At 44.5% G+C, this 19975-nt stretch overlaps 1 protein-coding gene across 21 annotated transcripts in view; it reads left to right on the top strand.

Annotated features, from left to right (window-relative positions):
* ASAP1 (ArfGAP with SH3 domain, ankyrin repeat and PH domain 1) overlaps positions 1–19975 on the top strand; it is a 335887-nt gene that overhangs the window by 285019 nt on the left and 30893 nt on the right. For all 21 annotated transcript variants that reach the window (XR_014057637.1, XR_014057635.1, XR_014057638.1 and 18 more), the window contains 10 exons: positions 2326–2413; positions 4480–4528; positions 8086–8249; positions 9885–10018; positions 12031–12122; positions 15352–15538; positions 15766–15851; positions 16932–17047; positions 17511–17578; positions 18787–18894. Coding sequence is in view for 15 of the 21 variants with exons in the window: in XM_081504067.1 (XP_081360193.1) it covers positions 2326–2413; positions 4480–4528; positions 8086–8249; positions 9885–10018; positions 12031–12122; positions 15352–15538; positions 15766–15851; positions 16932–17047; positions 17511–17578; positions 18787–18894 (1092 nt within the window). In the remaining 6 variants the exon portion in view is untranslated. The remainder of the gene's footprint in view (positions 1–2325; positions 2414–4479; positions 4529–8085; positions 8250–9884; positions 10019–12030; positions 12123–15351; positions 15539–15765; positions 15852–16931; positions 17048–17510; positions 17579–18786; positions 18895–19975) is intronic.

The raw sequence follows: 19975 nt of genomic DNA, 5'->3' as shown, positions 1-19975 counted from the left end.
GGTAGGTCGTTTGTCCCGCTAGCATTTAGAGGAAGAACACTGTGCAGGCATGACCTGTCTGTCAGGTGAAGTTCATGTCGACACAGCAGGTGTCAGTTCAGCAGACTGGACAGGCTTCCACGAGAATAAGGATCACGTGTCATTTTGTCATTGAAGTTGTGGGTCAGTCATGGAATGATGTAAACTGCCCAAAACCCTCGTCATCAGAAGCTTCCAGATAAAATACTTCAAGGTAGCCCATCCTTTGAAATGAGAGAAGAATGGTGCTGTTTAATTTTCCAGAATCAGTTGACACTTAACTGATTATGTTTTCCTTTTTAAAAATTTTGTCTGTGTTACTTGCTTGTGTCTGCTGGTGAGGTGGTTCATAAACAGTAGAGTCACGAAGATTTGGGAAGGAAAAAGAAATCTAGTTAACCCTCTGCCACATTCAAATATGAATGGTCTCTCAAAAATTCTTAAGAGCTTTGAAGAGCTTTCTCTACTTAGGTTAAGAAACTTGAAAACCCTTATTACGCATAATCAATGTAAGCCTGGGAAGTTCTTCCTCATGTCTGGCTCAGACCTTCTACAATTGGAGGGCATTTCTCCTTCATCTGTACAAATGGAAAACAGCTGCCCGACCTTCCCCAGTGACAACCCTTCACGTCCCGTCACGCCCCAGCCTCTTTGCTCCAACTAAATGATGCCTTTAAACCCGTTTCAAAGTTCCCGTTTTCCACTCCTTTTATCATCCCTTGATCTTCCCTAAGCTTTTCTGTATCCTCCTTCAGAATGTGGATGCCACATTGGAACGTGGTATTCTACAGTCTCACCATTAACTGGGCTCACTATCTTTTCAGCCTGTCAGATGTCTTTGTCATTCATATGGGAAATCCAGCGATTTTACCAACATGCAAAAGGATGAGGACTAACAATTCCTTTTACGGTGGACCCAGCCAAAGTTTGTGGTTGTAGCCGCCGTTTTTGGAGACTTGAGGTCTTAAGCAACCCAAACCCCAGGTCTGTTCTAAGAAAAATCTGCAGATCCACAACCTTCTTGCCTCCCTATTCTGGGTTTGGCAGTCAGTCTATAGTACAGGGCACTGTTTCCTCTTAGGCAAAACCATCCTGTACAGGACTTGACTTTTGGTTTCCATGCCTAAGTCACATGTGTATGCAAAGAACATGAAATCCCTGGGTTGTCTTCTCACTTCCTCCCCACAGAGAGCTTGCTTTGGAGCAGATAAACTCAGGACAAAGGGTATCGAATATCCTTTCTGTGTCTAATATCCTTGAAACCACAGAGGAAGATCTCAGAAGTTATTGAAACGGGAATTAAGTGTCCGGTGGCCATTATTGAGAATGAGAGGCACAGCGTGCATCTGAAGTATTCTTGCTCATAATACGCCACCGAGGGGCCCCCTTCTCTACTTCCTCCCCTTCTGTTTTCCCTAAAGACTCAAGTTGGATGGGTGGTCATGCTCCTGGCGTGGAGGTTGTCAGTGTGATGACCGTCAACTGGGGTGGGCTTGCAGGCCTGACTTTTGCAGGCTTCTCTTGAAGCCCAGCCCAGCCCGGGCACTCAGGCCCTTCACCTCTTGGTCGGCTCCTTCCAGAAGCTGGCATTCACCATTGACCAGCATGTGACCAAGGACAGATGCGGGCAGGAGGGCCAGAAGGAGCTCTGAGGAGAGTGATTATGTGGCGAGACTCCTTTAAGGCAAAGCCTACATTAGCATGACTATCTAGACGCTACAGAGTCTGTGTGAATTATTAATATATGCGTGATCAAGAAACTGGCTGGGAAGTGATAGGAAATCTTCGTTATATTTTTCCTCTCTCCAGATTTTGGGGTTGGTTAAGCAATGTCTCACGAGTGGTAATTGTCCTTGTACTTTTGGGGAGAAGTAACGTGCATTTTATGGGGCAACTAAAATTTGTGGCTACCTGGGACATCGGATTTGCAGTGACTGGTTACTGGGGTCATTTTGAGTGGATAAAGAAACTACACTCAGCTGTGTTTCACAGTAAGTGATTAAAGTGTCAACTCTTTGCCCTTGTGTACGTGTGGATTCCAGAAAGTCACAGTCCCGTGAGAGTGAGATGAATTATCTTGGTTCCATCCTCATTAACCACTGGGACACTTATGCGCAGTTAAAAGACATTGAGTAGGCCACCTAACTTTTTTTTCCCTCTTGTTTAATGAGATTAAGTATTCCAGTAGGGTGAACTAGACCTTATCGAATGTATGATGAACCTACCCACCTGGCCCACGGGGCACTGGGCTGGTGGGGGCTGGCTGTCAGTGTTGCACTCAACTTCTCTGTTTTCTCTCGTGTCCAGTCCAACAGGCAACCAGCCAAGCTGAACCTTCTCACCTGCCAGGTGAAGCCGAATGCCGAGGATAAGAAGTCTTTTGACCTGATATCACGTGAGTCCTTTTTCTCCCGAGTTGGTTGCTGTGGATCCTGCCACTTGCCCATTCCCATTCTTTGGGTCAGAAGCCACATGTTTCCCAAGCAGGGCTGCTTGAGAGGAGGTGTATACTGCACACACTGCTCTGGGAGGAGCCTGGGTCTCTCTCCATGGAACTCATCTGCAGTGGGAAGGCATAAGCGACCTGTAGTGGAGGAGAATCTAGATTTGTACAGTTCTTGACCACGAGCTTTATCCCTGGGAGGGATTTCCCTGAGCACGTTTCTGTTTCTCTCCTATGTCTGCTGAATCAGTCTTTGATGTGATGCCCAGACATAGGTATCTTTTAAGAAGTCCCTGGATGACTCTGATGTGTACCTATGATTAAGAAGCGCGGACAAGGGACTTTCCTGGTGGTCCAGTGGTGAAGACTCTGCACTTCCAAATCACGGGGTGCGGGTTCCATCCCTGGTTGGGGAACTAAGATCACACATGCTGTGCAGTGCCACCAAAACATAAAAATTAAAAAAGAAGCACGGACATGGACGTGACAGTGAGGCATGCCGCTATCTCTGCCCAGCTCCAGAGTTTACCCCTGCAGAATCAAGCTCTGAAAGGAAAAGTTATTTCCCTGCTTCCAAGAACTGCCTTCTGATGTCATAAATCAATGACACTGCACTCTGTTACTGTCTTCCTCCATGGATCAGAGCATGCTTTTGGGCCAAACTCCCCCTTAACTGATAACCTGTGTCCTCACAGTCTTAAGAGTGAAGGGAGATTATTTTCCTCTTTCATGGGTCCCATTGGTACTCCAGTACTTTGGCCACGTGATGCCAAGAGCTGATTCATTGGAAAAGACCCTGATGCTGGGAAAGACTGAGGGCAGGAGAAGGGGGCAACAGAGGATGAGATGATCGGATGGCATCACCAACTCAATGGACATGAGTTTGAGTAAGCTCCGGGAAATAGTGAAGGATAAGGAAGCCTGGCACGCTGCAGTCCACAGGATCACAAAGAGTCATGACTTAGTGACTCCAGCCACAATATGTGGCAGGTGCTTTATGTCCATTATGGGTAATCCTCTCAAAAGCCTTGTCATTTTCCTATTGCACAGAAGGAAAAACTGAGATTCGGGGAGATCCAGCGACTTAACATAAAGTCTCAGCAGTAAAGCAGGGATTCAGCCAGGGTGCTTGGGTTCCAGTACCTGTGTTGTGTCCTTGGGCACACACACCACCTCTCTCGCAGGGGGCAGGGGACACGTGGCCTGGAGCAGTCACGGAGTGAGTGACTGTCTAGAAAGTGAAGCGGGTAAGACAGTGGTAGTTGGACCTCAGTGTATGGAAGCATCCAAAACTCACCTTCTAAGGAAGAGTTTCCTTCATGCACACCTGCCCACGCTACCCAGGTCCAGCTGCCCCCTCCTTCTGTGGGTCACACCTTGGAGGATGACCCTCCAGCAAGGCTTGAGCCCTCCCTTCCTGAAACCTGATTTAACCAGAGAGGAACCTGGGGCAGGATGTGCCTGCTCGTCAGGGCTGCCCTGTGAGTTATGAATTCTTATGAAAAGAAATTCTTTAAAAAGGAAAACCTGTGAAAGGCAAATTGGAAAAGGAAAGTGAAATATCAATACTATGGTAGCTAGCACTCTCCGATTTCTCACTAAGATCTACTTGAGGGACTTCCCCAGAAGTCCATTGTTAAAGACTCCACACTTCCAATGCAGGGGGGGCAGGTTTGATCCCAGGTAGGGGAATTAAGATCCCACATGCCGGGTGGCACAGCCAAAAAACAAAAAATGGATCTACTTGACCAGGTGGGACCTTTCCCCCTTCCCACTTGTTTTTCAAAAGAAATGCTTAGGCATTGCCGTGGTGTTTGCAGTTATCTTGTATTCCTGTTTCTCTTCAGAAAAGCAGTATTGACAAAGTGAATTGTGTAACTGCTAAAACAAAAGGGCACAAAAATAATATCAGAATCCACTTTCAATGTGTTCTCCCCAGGAACTTTTAAAATCTGTATTAATACCTGAAGCATTCTGCTTTCTAAGAGTTTGCTTTTTTTCTCTTTTTTGTATTTTAGATAATAGGACGTATCACTTCCAGGCAGAAGATGAACAGGATTACGTAGCGTAAGTAGTTTTGAAATCACGACACAATGCCTTAAACTGAAAAAAACACCTCTCTCCTGTATAGTATACTGAAAAGTTTTCTTTTTATTACTAAGAACCCCTTCTGGTGAGTTTCCCCTGCTTAGCTGTCAGCCCTGGGCTTTCCCATGGGTCTCTTCTTTTAGTCTGGGATGCTCAGTCAACTCGGGTGCCCCCTTCAAGGTTCTGCTTAAGTCTCACTGCCCAAGGGGTTTTGCTCCCTCCCCGCAGGCTTCTTCACACCCCTCTGGGTCCCCTGGCTCAGTCCGAGCCCTCTGGAGACCTGGAGCTTCTGAGGACAAGGACTGCGCCTTCATTGTTAATCCCGCCATCTGCACTTGGGAGGGCTTTACTCAGCGTTGGAGTAATTCATGTTTAGGAGAATCCGTTTGGGATTCTCTCTGGGTGCTTTTGAACTGTGGTGTTGGAGAAGACTCTTGAGAGTCCCTTGGACTGCCAGGAGATCCAACCAGTCCATCCGAAAGGAGATCAGTCCTGGGTGTTCATTGGAAGGACTGATGTTGAGGCTGAAACTCCAATACTTTGGCCACCTCGTGCAAGGAGTTGACTCCTTGGAAAAGACCCTGATGCTGGGAAAGATTGAGGGCAGGAGGAGAAGGGGACGACAGAGGATGAGATGGCTGGATGGCGTCACCGACTCGATGGACACGGGTTTGGGTAAACTCCGGGAGTTGGTGATGGACAGGGAGGCCTGGCTTGCTGCGATTCACGGGGTCGCAAAGAGTCAGACACGACTGAGCGACTGACCTGGACTGAACTGGGTGCCAGTGGTGGTGATGGGGGACTTGGTTTTGATGGAGGAGATTCTGGCATCCTTCAAGGAGAGATGTTCATTTTTCTCCAAGTCACACGGAGGAAGTTCCACTGCCTCATTGAGCTGTTGTCTCACGTGAAAGCGTCCAGAAACAGAAATCCTTTCTCGGCCCACCAAGGAAGGAGGCAGGTACAGATGAAGAGCAGCTGAATGTTTGAGGTCAGGCAGGCTTGACTTCTAGTCCACAATCTGCCTGTTAGTGGCTTTTGGACCTTGGAAAGGTCATCCCACCTTGGCTTTCTTGTCCGTGAGAGGGTTACAGGCCTCGCTTGCAGAATTTTGAGACTTGAGATGAAATGTGTGGTGGTGGTGGTTTGGTCACTAAGTTGTATCCGACTCATTGTGACCCCATGGACTGTAGCCCACCAGGCTCCTCTGTGCATGGGATTTCCCAGGCAAGAATACCAGAGTGGGTTGCCATTTCCTAAAGCCTGTCATATAGTGCCAATTTTTTTTACTCCTATAAACTCAAAGTGGCTTTTAAAGTATTAAAACACAATTATGCACTATTTTATTTCTAAATACTCTTTTATGTGCCAGTTACTTTAAAACAATTTTAAAGGTTTTTAAAGAATTTTCAGAAATAGTTGCTTTGATTCTCAACCCTTTTGAAATGTAGCTATTCTACCATATTTGCATTATTCTTCCAGAAAATGAATTGTCCTTAAATGTATATTTTTGCATCATCATGACAAACTTTTTTGTTTCTTTAATTTGTCATGAGTTCTCAAGTAAAGAGGCAAATGTGGCATAACAGGAGGAACTCTGAAAAAAGGGGGTTCAACACAGCTGTTTTCTCATCCCAATCTGACGTCAGTCCCATATAGGGCTCTGGGCAAGTCACTGAATCTCTCTAGGCCTCTATCTCTTTAAAGCATTGTAAACCCTAACTCAGGAGCTTATTTGGAGAATTATATTTCAAAAATTATAAGTACTTGGCACATAGTAGATACTGGTAATATCAGATAGCCAAAATATCAAAATGCCTAAGGAAAGTAATATAGAGACTGCAGTCAAGTGAAAACTCCAGCATTATCAACACTACTGCTGATAAAATGCACAGTGACCTGCCCTGTGGAACCTAGATCCTTACATTGTTGTTAACAGAATAATTTCTAGTTTCTAACTTGATAGAAAAAATATGTTTTAACTTACAAGGTAGTAAATGCCTACCCCATCCCTGGACTATTGGTTTTATCTGAACAGTTGGGTTTTCTGCATCACAGGGGAAAAACTGAGCTGTACGATCCTATTTCTCACGACATGGTGAGGGTGAGCGCCACCTAGAGTCAAAGGTGTGACTTGCAGTTCGCCTACACCAGATGCTTTGTTTTTTAATTCTGACTGCTCTCTGTTCCTTAGTTTCATGTGCGCGCATCCTTCAAGACACAGTTCTGGATCTCTGTATTCTTTATCGAGAATGATTATTAGCTGTCTATGCAATAGATGAGAAGTAACTGTAGTTTAGAAATGTTTTTCATTTCCTTCCAAAAAAACTTCATTTGGGTTTTTTCCCTCTCATTCCTGAAAGAAATACAACTCATTATAGATTGGGATAGTTGCAGAAAAGTACAGAGTGAGGCATTCCATGTGTTTTCTTCCTACAGAAAATCACTCAGAGATATCCAGTGTTAACATTTTGGTGAATTTTTTTTCTAGTCTTTTCCCCACAAAATATTAATTCACGAATACATTTAAATCTGATAATATATAGCAGTTTTTTTCCTGTTTATTTCACAAAACATATATTGCAAGCATTTCCCCAATGTCATCCAAAAATTAGTTGGAAACTTAAATTTCAGTACTTGAGTAACTAGTCCACTTTATGGTTATTTCATACTCTGCTAATCAACCTCTGTTGTTGGGTATTTAGGCTGTTTTATGCATAGACTGGTAGCGAAGAGTTATTTTGTTGGGTCCATATTATGATCATGCTGTATACATATTTTAATAGCTTGCACTTTTTGTTTCATATAATAAACATCCCCATGTTTCTATGTTAATGTACCTTTTTTGTAAGCATGAATTTTCATGGAAAATGAAATATCCCTTCATTTTCACTTTTAAGTGCCCCTGCTGATATGGACTTCCAAAAAACTGCCTTTTGCTAAGCCCTCTTTCCTGCCTCCTGTTCCTTTCTCACCTGTTCTTTCTCATCCTTTCACTGGGTTGATCCCATGCTGAGTCCTCTTCCTCCCTTTATTCTGGCTGCATGTAAATACAGGTATCTCCTGGGTTTCCAAGGTGGTGTTAGTGGTAAAGAATCTGCCTACTTTCACAGGAAGTACAAGAGATGCAGCTTCAATCCCTGGGTCAGGAAGATCCCCTGGAGAAGGAAATGGCAACCCACTCCAGTATTCTTGCCTGGAAAATCCGTGGACAGAGGAGCTTGGCGGACTACAGTGCATGGGGTCGCAAAGAGTCGGACATGACTGAGCACACAGCACACGTGTGTTCACACGAGCCCCTGGTTCCTGATGTTCACCGTCTCATCTGTTCCTCTCACCTTGCATACTCTTCTCCTGGGTGTTGTTTTCCAATCTCTGACTCTTTTTCCCAGGTTTAATTTCTTTCATTTTCCCTCCTGTTGTTGCTTGACGGGCTATCTTTTGCAAGTTCTGGATGAAAATACGACTTGCAGAGGAAGGAGAAAGCAGTGGCCAGCCAGGCGCTTACATCTCCTTCCTCCTGTTTTTGACGGCAGGTGGATCTCGGTGCTGACGAACAGCAAAGAGGAGGCCCTCACAATGGCCTTCCGGGGGGAGCAGAGCACTGGGGAGAACAGCCTGGAGGACCTGACGAAAGCCATCATCGAGGACGTGCAGCGGCTCCCAGGCAACGACGTCTGCTGCGACTGCGGCTCCTCAGGTATTCTTCCTGGGGGTATAAGTGAGCGAGGCGTTTGAACGCCTTGTCTCCTTACGGACAGATACACCCAGCACATATTCCCAACTCGAACGGTTCCCACCTCCGAGTGCGGTCACCCATGCTGTTTGCTCCATCTGGGACATTCCCCCCCGCCGCCACCACCCTGTTCTCCGTAAGTAGCACCTGCCAAAATGCCCCCTGTCCTGGAAGGTCCAGTTAGATAAGCATTATGGATGGGAAGGGGAGAGCACTGGACGTGGAGTCCATCAACCTGGGTTCAAATCACCAGCCCACTCCTCACAGCCTGGACCACCTCATGCCAGGTCCCCAGCTAGTCTGACCTTCAGTTTCCTCATCTGAAAAGTAGGATAACGAGCTTCAGCTGTTATGAGGATGCAATGGAATGGTGTCTCCGAAATTGGCTGGCGCACGGTGCCTTTCTTTCCTTCCTTTCTGTTGCGTAAAACTTCCCCAGCCTCTGTATCACACGGGTGTCACCTTCCTCCAGATTTCTGTTCTCAGATGGCATCTGTGTTGTTTCCATATTGACACTGCGTGCATGCTTAGTTGCTCATTCGTGTCCAACTCTTTGGGACCCTATGAACTGTAGCCCACCAGGCTCCTTGTCCATGGGATCCTCCAGGCAAGAATACTGGAGTGGGTTGCCATGTCCTCCTCCAGGGGATCTTCCTGACCCAGGGATCAAACTCACATCTCTTATGTCTCCTGCATTGGTAGGTGGGTTCTTTAACACTAGCACCACCTGGAAAGCATATTAACATTAGCTAACATTTATCCAGTGCTTACATTATAGTAAGGATTGTAGCAGTTGTTTTGCTGGTCTTTTCTTATTCAGTCCTCAGAGGAGGTCTCTGAGCAGGATAACTGATCTTATCCCCATTTCACAGATGACAAAACTGAGGGACTGGAGAATTTGAGTGACTTGCCTGAGGTCACACATCTGGTAGGGCTCAGAACATCAGCCTCCAAACCCGTTCTTCAGCATTATGACTGACTCTTTAAATTGTTTTAATAGTGCAAATGGGCTCTTCTATCCAACAGGCCATAAGCCCCCTCAGAGGCAGGCTTCAGATTTTCTGCTTTCGTGCACGTGTGTGACACTGCCTCACAGTGTCAGGATGGCAGAGGAGCAGTACATAGAAGCTTGCCGCAGACAGAGAACCCTGAAGATTTGGATAGCAGGAATATTTGTTCCATTGTTCTAGGGTACTTGGGGGTTGTAGGAGAAGCTGTCTTATACCAGGAGGTGCTTGCAAAGAAGCCATAACCAGGATAACAGGTCAAGGCGAGTTAACCAAGTGTGAAGGTTAATGATGGCCGTAGAACCCAGTCCCTTGTGAGCTGTACTGAGAAGTCCTTTATCAAGGTGTTTCATAGGCCTCACATTTTCACAAAAGCAAAGCACTGAATTCTGTTTTCAGCTCAGTATTGAAGAGTTATTTTTCAAATTTGTCTTTAAAAAAATTTGCTCTCAAGCTGTTAGTTTTAAAAATAGCTGCTACCTTCCGTCTAAATTTTTCCCTTATAAATTTTAAAAATTTTACTACTGTTGTAGCTTCCTCTGTAATTGGCACACTAAAATTAGATACCGTGTCTTCAAAATCCTTTCCACAGAACCCACCTGGCTGTCTACCAACTTGGGTATCTTGACCTGTATAGAATGTTCCGGCATCCATAGAGAAATGGGGGTTCATATTTCTCGCATCCAGTCTTTGGAACTAGACAAATTAGGAACTTCTGAACTCTTGGTAAGTAGCGACCTGTCATGAATACATTTAATATATTGCTCTGGGGCGTTTTGGTTTCTGCTGAGTACAAAGAATTTTAATTCCTGAGTTCAGTGAGTTTGCATAGATATTTAAAATGTAAATTTTGAGGTATGTAACATTGACTGTTTCTCTTTCCTGAAGAATGGGCGAATCATGCATTTCTATAATTAGCTTGACAAAAACCAGCTCTTTTCTTCTGGGATAGACTGTTTCAAAGTCGCATTTTTTTTTTCTTTTAGAATTAGTGTTTAAATGATTCACTTTCATAACAGTAAAGGGAGTTAGATGTCAAACTCATGCGTTCACTTTATCTAGTGGCCTACATTATTAAAAATAGTGGCTAAAGAGTTTTTCTCTATTTTTTTCTGTTTGTAAAAGTACACATGAATTAGGAGTGGCCTATTAGCCACTGTCATAAACCAACCACTCCTTAACCCATAACTTTGTCAGGTAGTCAGGAAAAAAATTGTGTGCAGTTGTGGTGCTTAAAGTACGGAAAGGGCGCTCTCATCAGGTCCAAGTTAAATTGGTCCCAGAGTTCACCAAATAATAGGGGGGAAAGGCCCATTTAGAGTCTCCTATAATGCCTTACGGTCATCAGCCCCATCTTGTCTAATTGGAACCTGGTGCCTATGAGAGAATCTTTATACTAAGGATGCAAGAGTTTGAAGCGAAACAGGGCTGCTTCTCCTCAGTCAGGAGAGACTCTTGGGCAGAACCTGAGGGAGCCTGGGACCCAGAAAACCTGAAGTCTAAGCATTCATTAAGCATCGATGGTCTGTCTTGTGTTGCATGAGCCCCTTGATTTAGAAAATATGGTACTTATACACGGCTCCCTATTCACTTCAGCATTATAGAGAAGAGACTCAGACCTAATAGCTGCAACATTCTTTAATATAAAAGTGGTGTCAGTCCTTTTCCTTGACTTGGGTAGATGAAACCCAGTTTGACAACTCGAAATAGGACGAATCCAAATCCTAAACACTTAAATACAGTAAACCCCAGAGACCCGATCGCGTGGGTGTTTCTTTGCATCGATCCGCAGGTTATCCGAGTGACCAAATGACCAAATTTGTCCTGAAGAACACATTTTCTTGGATGGGTCGTGAAAAGTCAAAGTGTTAGTTGCTCAGTCGTGTCCACCTCTTTGTGACCCCATGAACTGTAGCCCCTCAGACTCCTCTGTCCGTGGGAATTCTTCAGGCAAGAATACTGGAGTGGTAGCCATTCCCATCTCCAGGGGATCTTCCTGACCCAGGGATCAAACCTGGGTCTCTTGCATTGCAGGCAGATTCTTTACCATCTGAGCCACCAGGGAAGCCCAAGAGACTGATCACATGAATGTTTCTTCACATCGATCCCTAAATTATCCGAATGACCAAAAGCCCTTCAGGACAAATTTTCTTGGAATGCTCTTGAACCTAGAAGCAAAATTTTTCCTGAGGCCTCTTCATTAATTTCCTGTAGCATCTTAATTTGTACCCCAAATATGAAGGAATCCTACACTCATCTCTGGCTAATAAGAGTAAATCTGCCTTATCTAAAAATGAGTCATGATGGTAATTGAAGAGTTTTTGCTTTAAGCAATAGCATTTAACCTCATTCATATGAGATTCATATATGGAACCTGCTGTTTAATCTCAGACTGTGTGTGTGTGTGTGTAGGACTGCATCCTATTTGAGTCAAACATTTATCACATTGTGTTTGTGAAAATCATTAGTTTTCTCATCCATGGTTCCACCAGTCCGTTATCTCCCATGAGAAGGAACACTGTTTACCCATCTCTGTATTCCAGAACTGCACTCAGAAGCCCACTGTCTGGCGTGTAGTATATGCCCAGTAAATTATCTCTTGACCAGATGGATGAATGGTCTGTATTCTGAATCAATTGAGGGAAAATAATATATTCAGAAATCTCAAAAGCAAGTAATAGTAAATTCCTAAACTAGTAGTAATGCATTCACTCTGCTGTGTTTTGTTTGTGTTACAGCTGGCCAAGAATGTAGGAAACAATAGTTTTAATGATATTATGGAAGCAAATTTACCCAGTCCCTCACCAAAACCCACCCCTTCAAGTGATATGTAAGTATTTCTAATATACTGAATTCTTTACTGTTCTATAATTGTTCTTCTACCCTTCCCAAAACTTCTTCGTGGCTATGGCATTCTTCCCTGCCAGAGGTAACCTCATTATGAGGAAAGAGCAGAGCAAAGTATTTCTGAAATTGTTGTTCAGTTGCTTCAATCGTGTCCGACTCTTTGCAACCCCATGGACTGTAGCCCGCCAGGCTCCTCTGTCCGTGGGATTCTCTAGGCAAGAATACTAGAGTGGGTTGCCATTTCCTTCTCCAGGAGAATCTTCACAACCCAGGATTGAACTCACGTCTCCTGCATTAGCAGGTGGGTTCTTTACCACTGAGCCACCTGGGAAGCCCATTTCTGGAATGTACCAACTATTTTTGCCATCACTTTTCCTTAAGTAATTGTAGCTGCTCTGTGGAGGATAAATTTTCATAAGGACAGTTAATGCTTAATCATCACATGTTGTGGTACATAAGAGACGTACTAAAGCAATGCAAGATTCCTATCAGATTGGCAACAATCCAGGTGCTTAACAGCCCGCTCAGCCAGACTGTGGGAAAACAGGCATCTCTGCTCGTGTGTTGTTGGTGGGAGTACAAACGGAACACTAGCCACAAGGGGCAAATTAGGCATGTTTATCATAATTACAGATTTATTTACCCTGACTCAGCACCTGCCCTTCTGGGAAGTTGTTCCCATTCTGTATTAGAGAAAGATTAGGAACAAAGCAAATGTCTACCTAAGAATCCTTTGGACTTCAGGAATATCCAACCAATCCATCCTAAAGGAAATCAACCCTGAATATTCACTGGAAGGACTGACGCTGAAGCTCCAATACTGTGGCCACCTGATGGGAAGAGCTGACTCATTGGAAAAGACCCTGATGCTGGGAAAGACTGAGGGCAGGAGGAGGGGCAACAGAGAAAGAGATGGTTGGATGGCATCACCGACTCAATGGACATGAGTTTGAGTTAGCTCTGGGAAATAGTGAAGGATAGGGAAGGCCTGGCGTGCTGCAATCCATGGTGTCGCACAGGGTCGGACATGACTCAACAGCAAACAGACATAGTCTATAGTGTGGCCACACTGCGGAACTCCTTGTAGATGTAAAAAGGAATAAAGGAGCTTCTTCTGTCCTGATCCGGGATGATCTCCAGAATGACTGTCAAGTGAAAACATCAGCGTACAGAGCAGCCTTCACAGCATGCTGCCTTTGGAGCGGGGAAGGGTGGAGGGCATGGGAGGAAGTGCATATAGGCACACCTTAAACCCCAACCCAGAATCACTCTCCAAACTCAGGAACCAAATTTTGGGTATCTCCTGATTAATCCCTCACTTTTGAACTCTCATTATTCTATCTGGACTCAGGCACCAAATTGATTTGGACACACATAAACATAGACATTTATTTTAACTTGGGTCTGCTTAAAGAAACACTGGCAAATACCCAGGAAACTAATAAAAGTCCTTCCTTTGGGGTGAGCGTAGACATGAGACCCCCTGAGTAAACACACTGTTGTCAAGTCATGTGACTCTTTAAACCTATTCAAAAGGGTTTACATTGACTTTAAACTTTAAAATTCTAAATCCTGTGGATAAATAGGAGAAAAGAGATTTAATTCCAACTCAAGTGATCAGAGAAGCAGACGCCATTCTCAGTGTTTTGCCAGCCCTTCCCGGGTGGTTGGTTATTCAGGCACCAGATTTGCAAAGCACTAAAATTATTATGGTGCACATTCGATGAACATGCTTTTTCAGTCTGAAATTATGAAATGCAATGTTCCAGAAGGCCTTTTGGCAGTTGTCTTTTCTTTGAATTCAACAAATGCATATTATATGTTTAGTCTGTACCTCGTTTTATGTTAGATGCTGGGGATCTGGCAAAGCACAAAACTAGGTATAAATCCTGTCCTGGGACACCTGGGTACTAACCAGAAAATTAAACAATAGATTGTTTACTCATAGTTGTGGTTTAAATGTCAGAGAAGAGAAGTCAAGGATGTTGGGGGCATGTATAATAACCTGAGCTAATCTGGGGGGGCGTGTGGTTTAACAATGATGTCCAACCATTTTACCACAGAAACTGCTTGCATGTCTTTTTTTCACACTAATGAGCTCAAATTGCACTGAGACACAGGGCTTTCAGAAGCTAGTTTGATTACAAGACAACCACAACCAAATACAGTCCGGGATTACTTCACAAATGTGGTAACAGTAAATGCTCAACTCATACATGGCCCAGTCTTGCTCGCACCAGCATTTTTTGTGTTTACATGACCCAAACCTTGAAGGCGTTACTTTAGGATAAATTTTGTAAGAGCATGGATTTTTGTTTCCTGCTGCTCACAGGAGAGGCAGCATTGGCCCTGCCTTCCCCTTATAAGAGCTCGTGATTCTCTGAATCTCTCATGTAGCCCCGGGAGCCAGACTCCATGAATTAGAGCCCTCTTGGAAAGCGGAAAGCACCTATTGGGAACTGTATGTTCTTTTAATTCAAAATGTACTGGTGAGTTACTATCCTCATTTTCAGATGAAATAAACAAAAACTGAAGCTCACTAAGATTTAAGTAGTTGGACCAAAGTTATGTAGCTGGTATGCTCTAGGACTAAGATTGGAACTACAAATCCATTCATTGTGTTTTAATTAATGGGCTCACGTAACAGGGAAATTCAGAGGGTGAGTTCAGGCACATCTGTATCCAGGATGTCAGACAGCGTCACCGGGACCCTAGCTCTCTCTCCTGACTCTTGTCTCTCCTTTCCTCTGAGCCAGTGTCAACGTCAGCCTTTCCCCGAAGGTGGCTGTCTGGGCACTTAGGTCATAGACTCACCCCTGCAGCTGAGGAGGCAGGCTCAGAACCATTTGAACTGAAACAGAAGAGGGATGGGTCCCGATGAGAAGGAGAAATGCTGCACCAGGCCCACCCAGGCTCTGGGCATGTTGTCCACAGCAGGAAGGACCACCATCTGTCCTCCTGGAGCTCTGCGCATGGCCTGTGGGAGGGGCTTCAGCGACAGCCACATGGAGCCTCAGTTTCCTATCAGTTTCTTCATTCTGTCTCTGCCGCAGTCAACTTGATTTAAATCTAGTCGGCAGGAATGTTGAAGAGAAGTGTGTCTTAATTAAAATAACTCTTCGCGGAACTGTTTGTCAGAAAAAATTTAAATCTTTTCTTAGCTATTGAAAAATAAAAAAAATCTCAATTCATTTTGTTTTGGTCTATTTTAGGACCGTACGGAAGGAATATATCACTGCAAAGTATGTAGATCATAGATTTTCACGGAAGACCTGTTCATCTTCATCAGCTAAACTGAACGAATTGCTTGAGGCCATCAAATCCAGGGATTTACTTGCACTAATTCAAGTCTATGCAGAGGGGGTGGAGCTAATGGAACCGCTACTGGAACCCGGACAGGTAACAGCCTCCCCAAAATCAGGATGAGGAGGGATGTGGAAAGCCAGTGTAAAGGAGGACGTCATAACAGCACAGAGTGAGGTGACACATTAAGTGACCATGTCTAAATTTGAGAGTGAAAGGGGCCGCTTTTAATAACTACTTTGGGGCAACTGGACATAAACGAAGCCTGTCTAGGCAAACCAGGACATCTGATCACCCCGTTTATACTTGTTCTTTACTTTTAGGAGCTTGGAGAGACAGCCCTTCATCTTGCAGTCCGAACTGCAGACCAGACATCTCTCCATTTGGTTGACTTTCTTGTACAAAACTGGTACGGTTTTAGTTTTCTCTGAATGTGCATTGTGAGTTGACACAAACAGCCCTCTTGGTGGCCTGGATCAGGACTCGGCAATTTTTTTCTGTTAAGAGCCAGATACTGTTATAGGCTTTGCAGGCCATGAGGTGTCTGTCACAGCCATTCAGTGTTGCCATCATAGTGTGAAAACTGCCATGATCAGTATGGAAACAAGTGAGCATGGCCATGTTCTAATAAAACTTTATTTACAAAAACAAGCAGAGGGCCAGATATGGCCCATGGCCTATAGTTGGCCAACCCTTGGCCTAGATAACTGTAAAATCCTTTCTCTGTGTCCAAAACCTGCTACTTAAGGAAGGTTGAAAGAGAGGAGACTTAACAGCACAAGTGAAATACCTCTGTGAGTTTTCATTGTTCATAAATTTAGTATGTGTGGCTGACTCAATTGCTAATTCAAATTTAGGACATACTAAGAACAATATTGAACACAGGAGGTTTGGCTTGTTGAATTCTTTTTTAGGTAGTTCTGTAATCCACAGATTAGGAAGACGAACTGGAGCTCATTCAAAGGAGAATGATCCAAATACAAGATTTGAACCCACATTCAAAGAACGGTGTCTTTGTTCTTCGAGGCAGATTGTAACTCCCAGCCTCTTCCGTAGAGGTGGTTCAGTGTAGTGGTTCATACCATTGACACACTGCCTGTGTTCAGATCCCTACTCCATCATCTGTGTCTTGGTAATCTCGAGGACTTTATCCTCTGTAACTGTTTTCGTCTGAAAAATAAAGGTGATAATATACCCACCCCATAAGGTGGTTGTGAAGATTAAGTGAGCTGATATGTATAAGAGACGTGTGTCTGTCCTAAACACAGTAGGCACTCCAAAAGTCGGTAGGCACTCCAAAAGTGCTGGCTGTTGTTGTCATTATGTTGCTTATAAATTCAGGTGTCATGCTAGAAACATCATCGTCTTCCGTGCCTCTAAGAAGTAGGTCTCAAATTTGACTCAGTCGTTAGCATGGGTAAAAATGGTTTATCTGTAGTTCTAAGTTACAGAGCAAGTCATTTTTTTTCCGAATGCTTTCATTTTTCAGTGGGAACCTGGATAAGCAGACAGCCCTGGGAAACACGGCCCTGCACTACTGTAGTATGTACAGTAAACCAGAGTGTTTGAAGCTGCTGCTCAGGAGCAAGCCCACTGTGGATGTCGGTAAGTATGGCCAAGTGTCTCTTCACAGCCACAGTGAGGGGCTTCGCTGGAGGTACAGGGGTTAAGACTCCACGCTTCCAATGCAGGGGGTGAAGTTTCCATCCTTGGTTGGGAATTAAGATCCCACGTGCTGTGCAGTGCAGCCAAAAAATACAGTTGTTTTTTTTTTTAAGATTATTTATTTATTTGGCTGCGTGGAGTCTTAGTTGCAGCATGTGGGCTCTAGTTCCCTAACCAGGGATCGAACCCCAGCCCCCTGCATTGGGAACTCGGAGGCTTAGCCACCAGGCCACCAGGGAAGTCCCCATTTTTTTTTTTTTTTTAAAGGAGAAATAATAACCACTGTAAGAGCATTCAGTCTGCTAAAACTGAGACATGCCCGTTCCGTTGTACTCTGAGTCTTGTTCTATGCCTTTTCAAGATGCATCTTAGATAATCATGCAAATGTGTCCCCCTGTTTCAGTTAATCAGGCTGGAGAGACTGCCCTGGACATAGCAAAGAGACTGAAAGCCACTCAGTGTGAAGACCTGGTAAGCAGAGTGGGAAACGGGTTAGACCCTCTGCCTTAAAAGGGCATTCTCAAAAACCAAGACTGGGGATGAGAGAGGTAGATTTTTTGAGGAGGAGGTGAGGTGGGGGACACAGGCTAAAGAAATTCAGACCAGCACTCAGGCTACATTTTAAAAAATGGTGAAGTGATAAATTCTTCGTCCACATCTTTTCCGTGCAGTTACAGTGTAGCAGCTAAAAGGCATCTGAGAGATCTTGTTACCAGCCAGAGTTGTGGATTGAGGTGCTGGGGATATTTTTGTTGTTATTGGTTTTCTTTTTTTTTTTTTTTGACCTACAAGGATTTCCCAAAGTGCTGCTTTTTCTTATTTGCCAGACCATTAGTCTGTCTTTTTCTCTGTAGCTTAACACTGAATAATTACTTGAGGACTTCCCTTGCAGTCCAGCAGTTAAGACTCCACACTTCCACTGCAGGGGGCCTGGGTGCAGTTCCCGGCTGGGGAACTAAGATTACACAAGCTGCCCCCAAAATAAAATGAAATAAGATAATTTTTTTAAAAAAATAGAATTATTTGGGAAGCCAGTTCCAAAATTAGGGCAAGTAAAGCTCAGAGTATAATGATTTTCAGCGTGTTCAGTGCCCTGCCTTGCCCATTCTATGTACACACTCATCTCTAGTCCCACTAGTTCTTGCTTGGACCTCTGGGCCTTTGCACAGAGCATGATTCTCTTAGCCACAGAGAAGGATAAGTCACGCTCCCTGGAGTTGTTGCCAAGCGCCCAGGCCCAGCAGTTGTCCTTCTTTATTTTTTGCAAGAATCCTTTGAGGAAGTTGAGTCACCCCTGCCCCCTTTTATGACTAAGAAAGTGTACCCCACGTGGAACTGGGGCCATCTGACTTTAGAGGCAGACCTCTCAAACTTTTCTAACTCCAGTTTTGCCCTCCAGCCAGGAATTTACAGTTTTGAGACACATGTTCATAACGTTAAGAAAACTTTGTTTCGAGGAAAAGTCATCCAAATTAAAAAGGCTCTGCCTGTAATTCTTGGCAGTCCCTCTCAGGTCTGTCCTGTGGAAGTCTGTCCCATTTGTATAATCAGAGTTTTTCCTACATCGCAGCTACTGGTGATTAATTTGAAACCAGGAATGAGGTGGAAGTTACTTGGCGTTTATATGTTGGGGTGTCTCGCCTTTAAATTAAAACGGTTCCGCTTGCTGTCATTTTCAGCTTTCCCAGGCTAAATCTGGAAAGTTCAATCCACATGTCCACGTGGAATATGAGTGGAATCTTCGACAGGAGGAGATGGATGAAAGCGATGACGACCTGGATGACAAAGTGAGTGGAAATGACGCCTCGGAATTCCTAAGCGCTGCTCCCAGTTTTTCTCCACTGTGCAGATAAGATCCATTCTTTGTGAGGTTGATTTTGGTCTCATGACCTGATTTACCCATGTAGGATCACATGACTCTCTGTGCCACTGAGGTTCTAAAATGGAGGTTGCATGGGTGGCATTGCTGTCACCGGGGGCTGAAAGTGTCTGGAATCTGAGAGGTTGGGCTTAGGTGTGCAGGCCTGAATCATCAACATTTGTTGTTTAGTTGCTCAGTCGTACCCGACTCTTTGCGACCCCGTGGACTGCACCACGCCAGGCTTCCCTGTCCTTCACTATCTCTTGGCGCTTGCTCAAACTCATGTCCACCAAGTTAGTGATGCCATCCAACCATATCCTGTCGTGCCCCTTCTTCTCCTGCCCTCAATCTTTCCCAGCATCAGAGTCTTTTCTAATGAGTCGGCTCTTCGCATCAGGTGGCCAAAGTATTGGAGCTTCAGCATCAGTCCTTCCAATGAATATTCAGGATTGATTTCCTTTAGGATTGACTCGTTTGATCTCCTTGCAGTCCAAGGGACTCTCAAGAGTCTTCTCCAACACCACAGTTCAGAAGCATCAATTTTTTAAATTGATGTCAATGAGTCATCAACATTAGCTGGCAGTTTCGGCCACAGGCATGGATGAGGTTCCCTCCCAAGAGGATGCAGAATGAGAAGGGGGAGGGTGGAGAACTTGGACATCAAAAGGCTGAGTGGGAATGAACAGTTAGCGTAGATTGCAGATGGGAGAGTCACTGTCCAGACGCTGGGGAACGTGTCCTGCACAGGGGAGGTATCTGTGGATAAGGTTAAATCTGTGAGACTTAGAGAACGAATTTATGGTTGTTAACAAAAAGGAGGGATGGGGGAAGGGACAGTTAGGGAGTTTGGAATGGACATGTACACGCTGCTATATTTAAAATGAATAACCAACAAGGACCTACTGTAGAGACCAGGGAACTCTGCTCAATGTTATGTGACAGCCTGGATGGGAGGGGAGTTTAAGAGAGAAATGGATGCATGTGTATGTGTGGATATGGATACATGT

The sequence above is a fragment of the Giraffa tippelskirchi genome, chromosome 6, assembly GCF_054371585.1.
Source record: "Giraffa tippelskirchi isolate mGirTip1 chromosome 6, T2T-mGirTip1v1.2.pri, whole genome shotgun sequence".
Classification (NCBI taxonomy): domain Eukaryota; kingdom Metazoa; phylum Chordata; class Mammalia; order Artiodactyla; family Giraffidae; genus Giraffa; species Giraffa tippelskirchi.
Note: the sequence above shows the minus strand (reverse complement) of the source record. Positions and strands in the feature narration are given on the sequence as shown.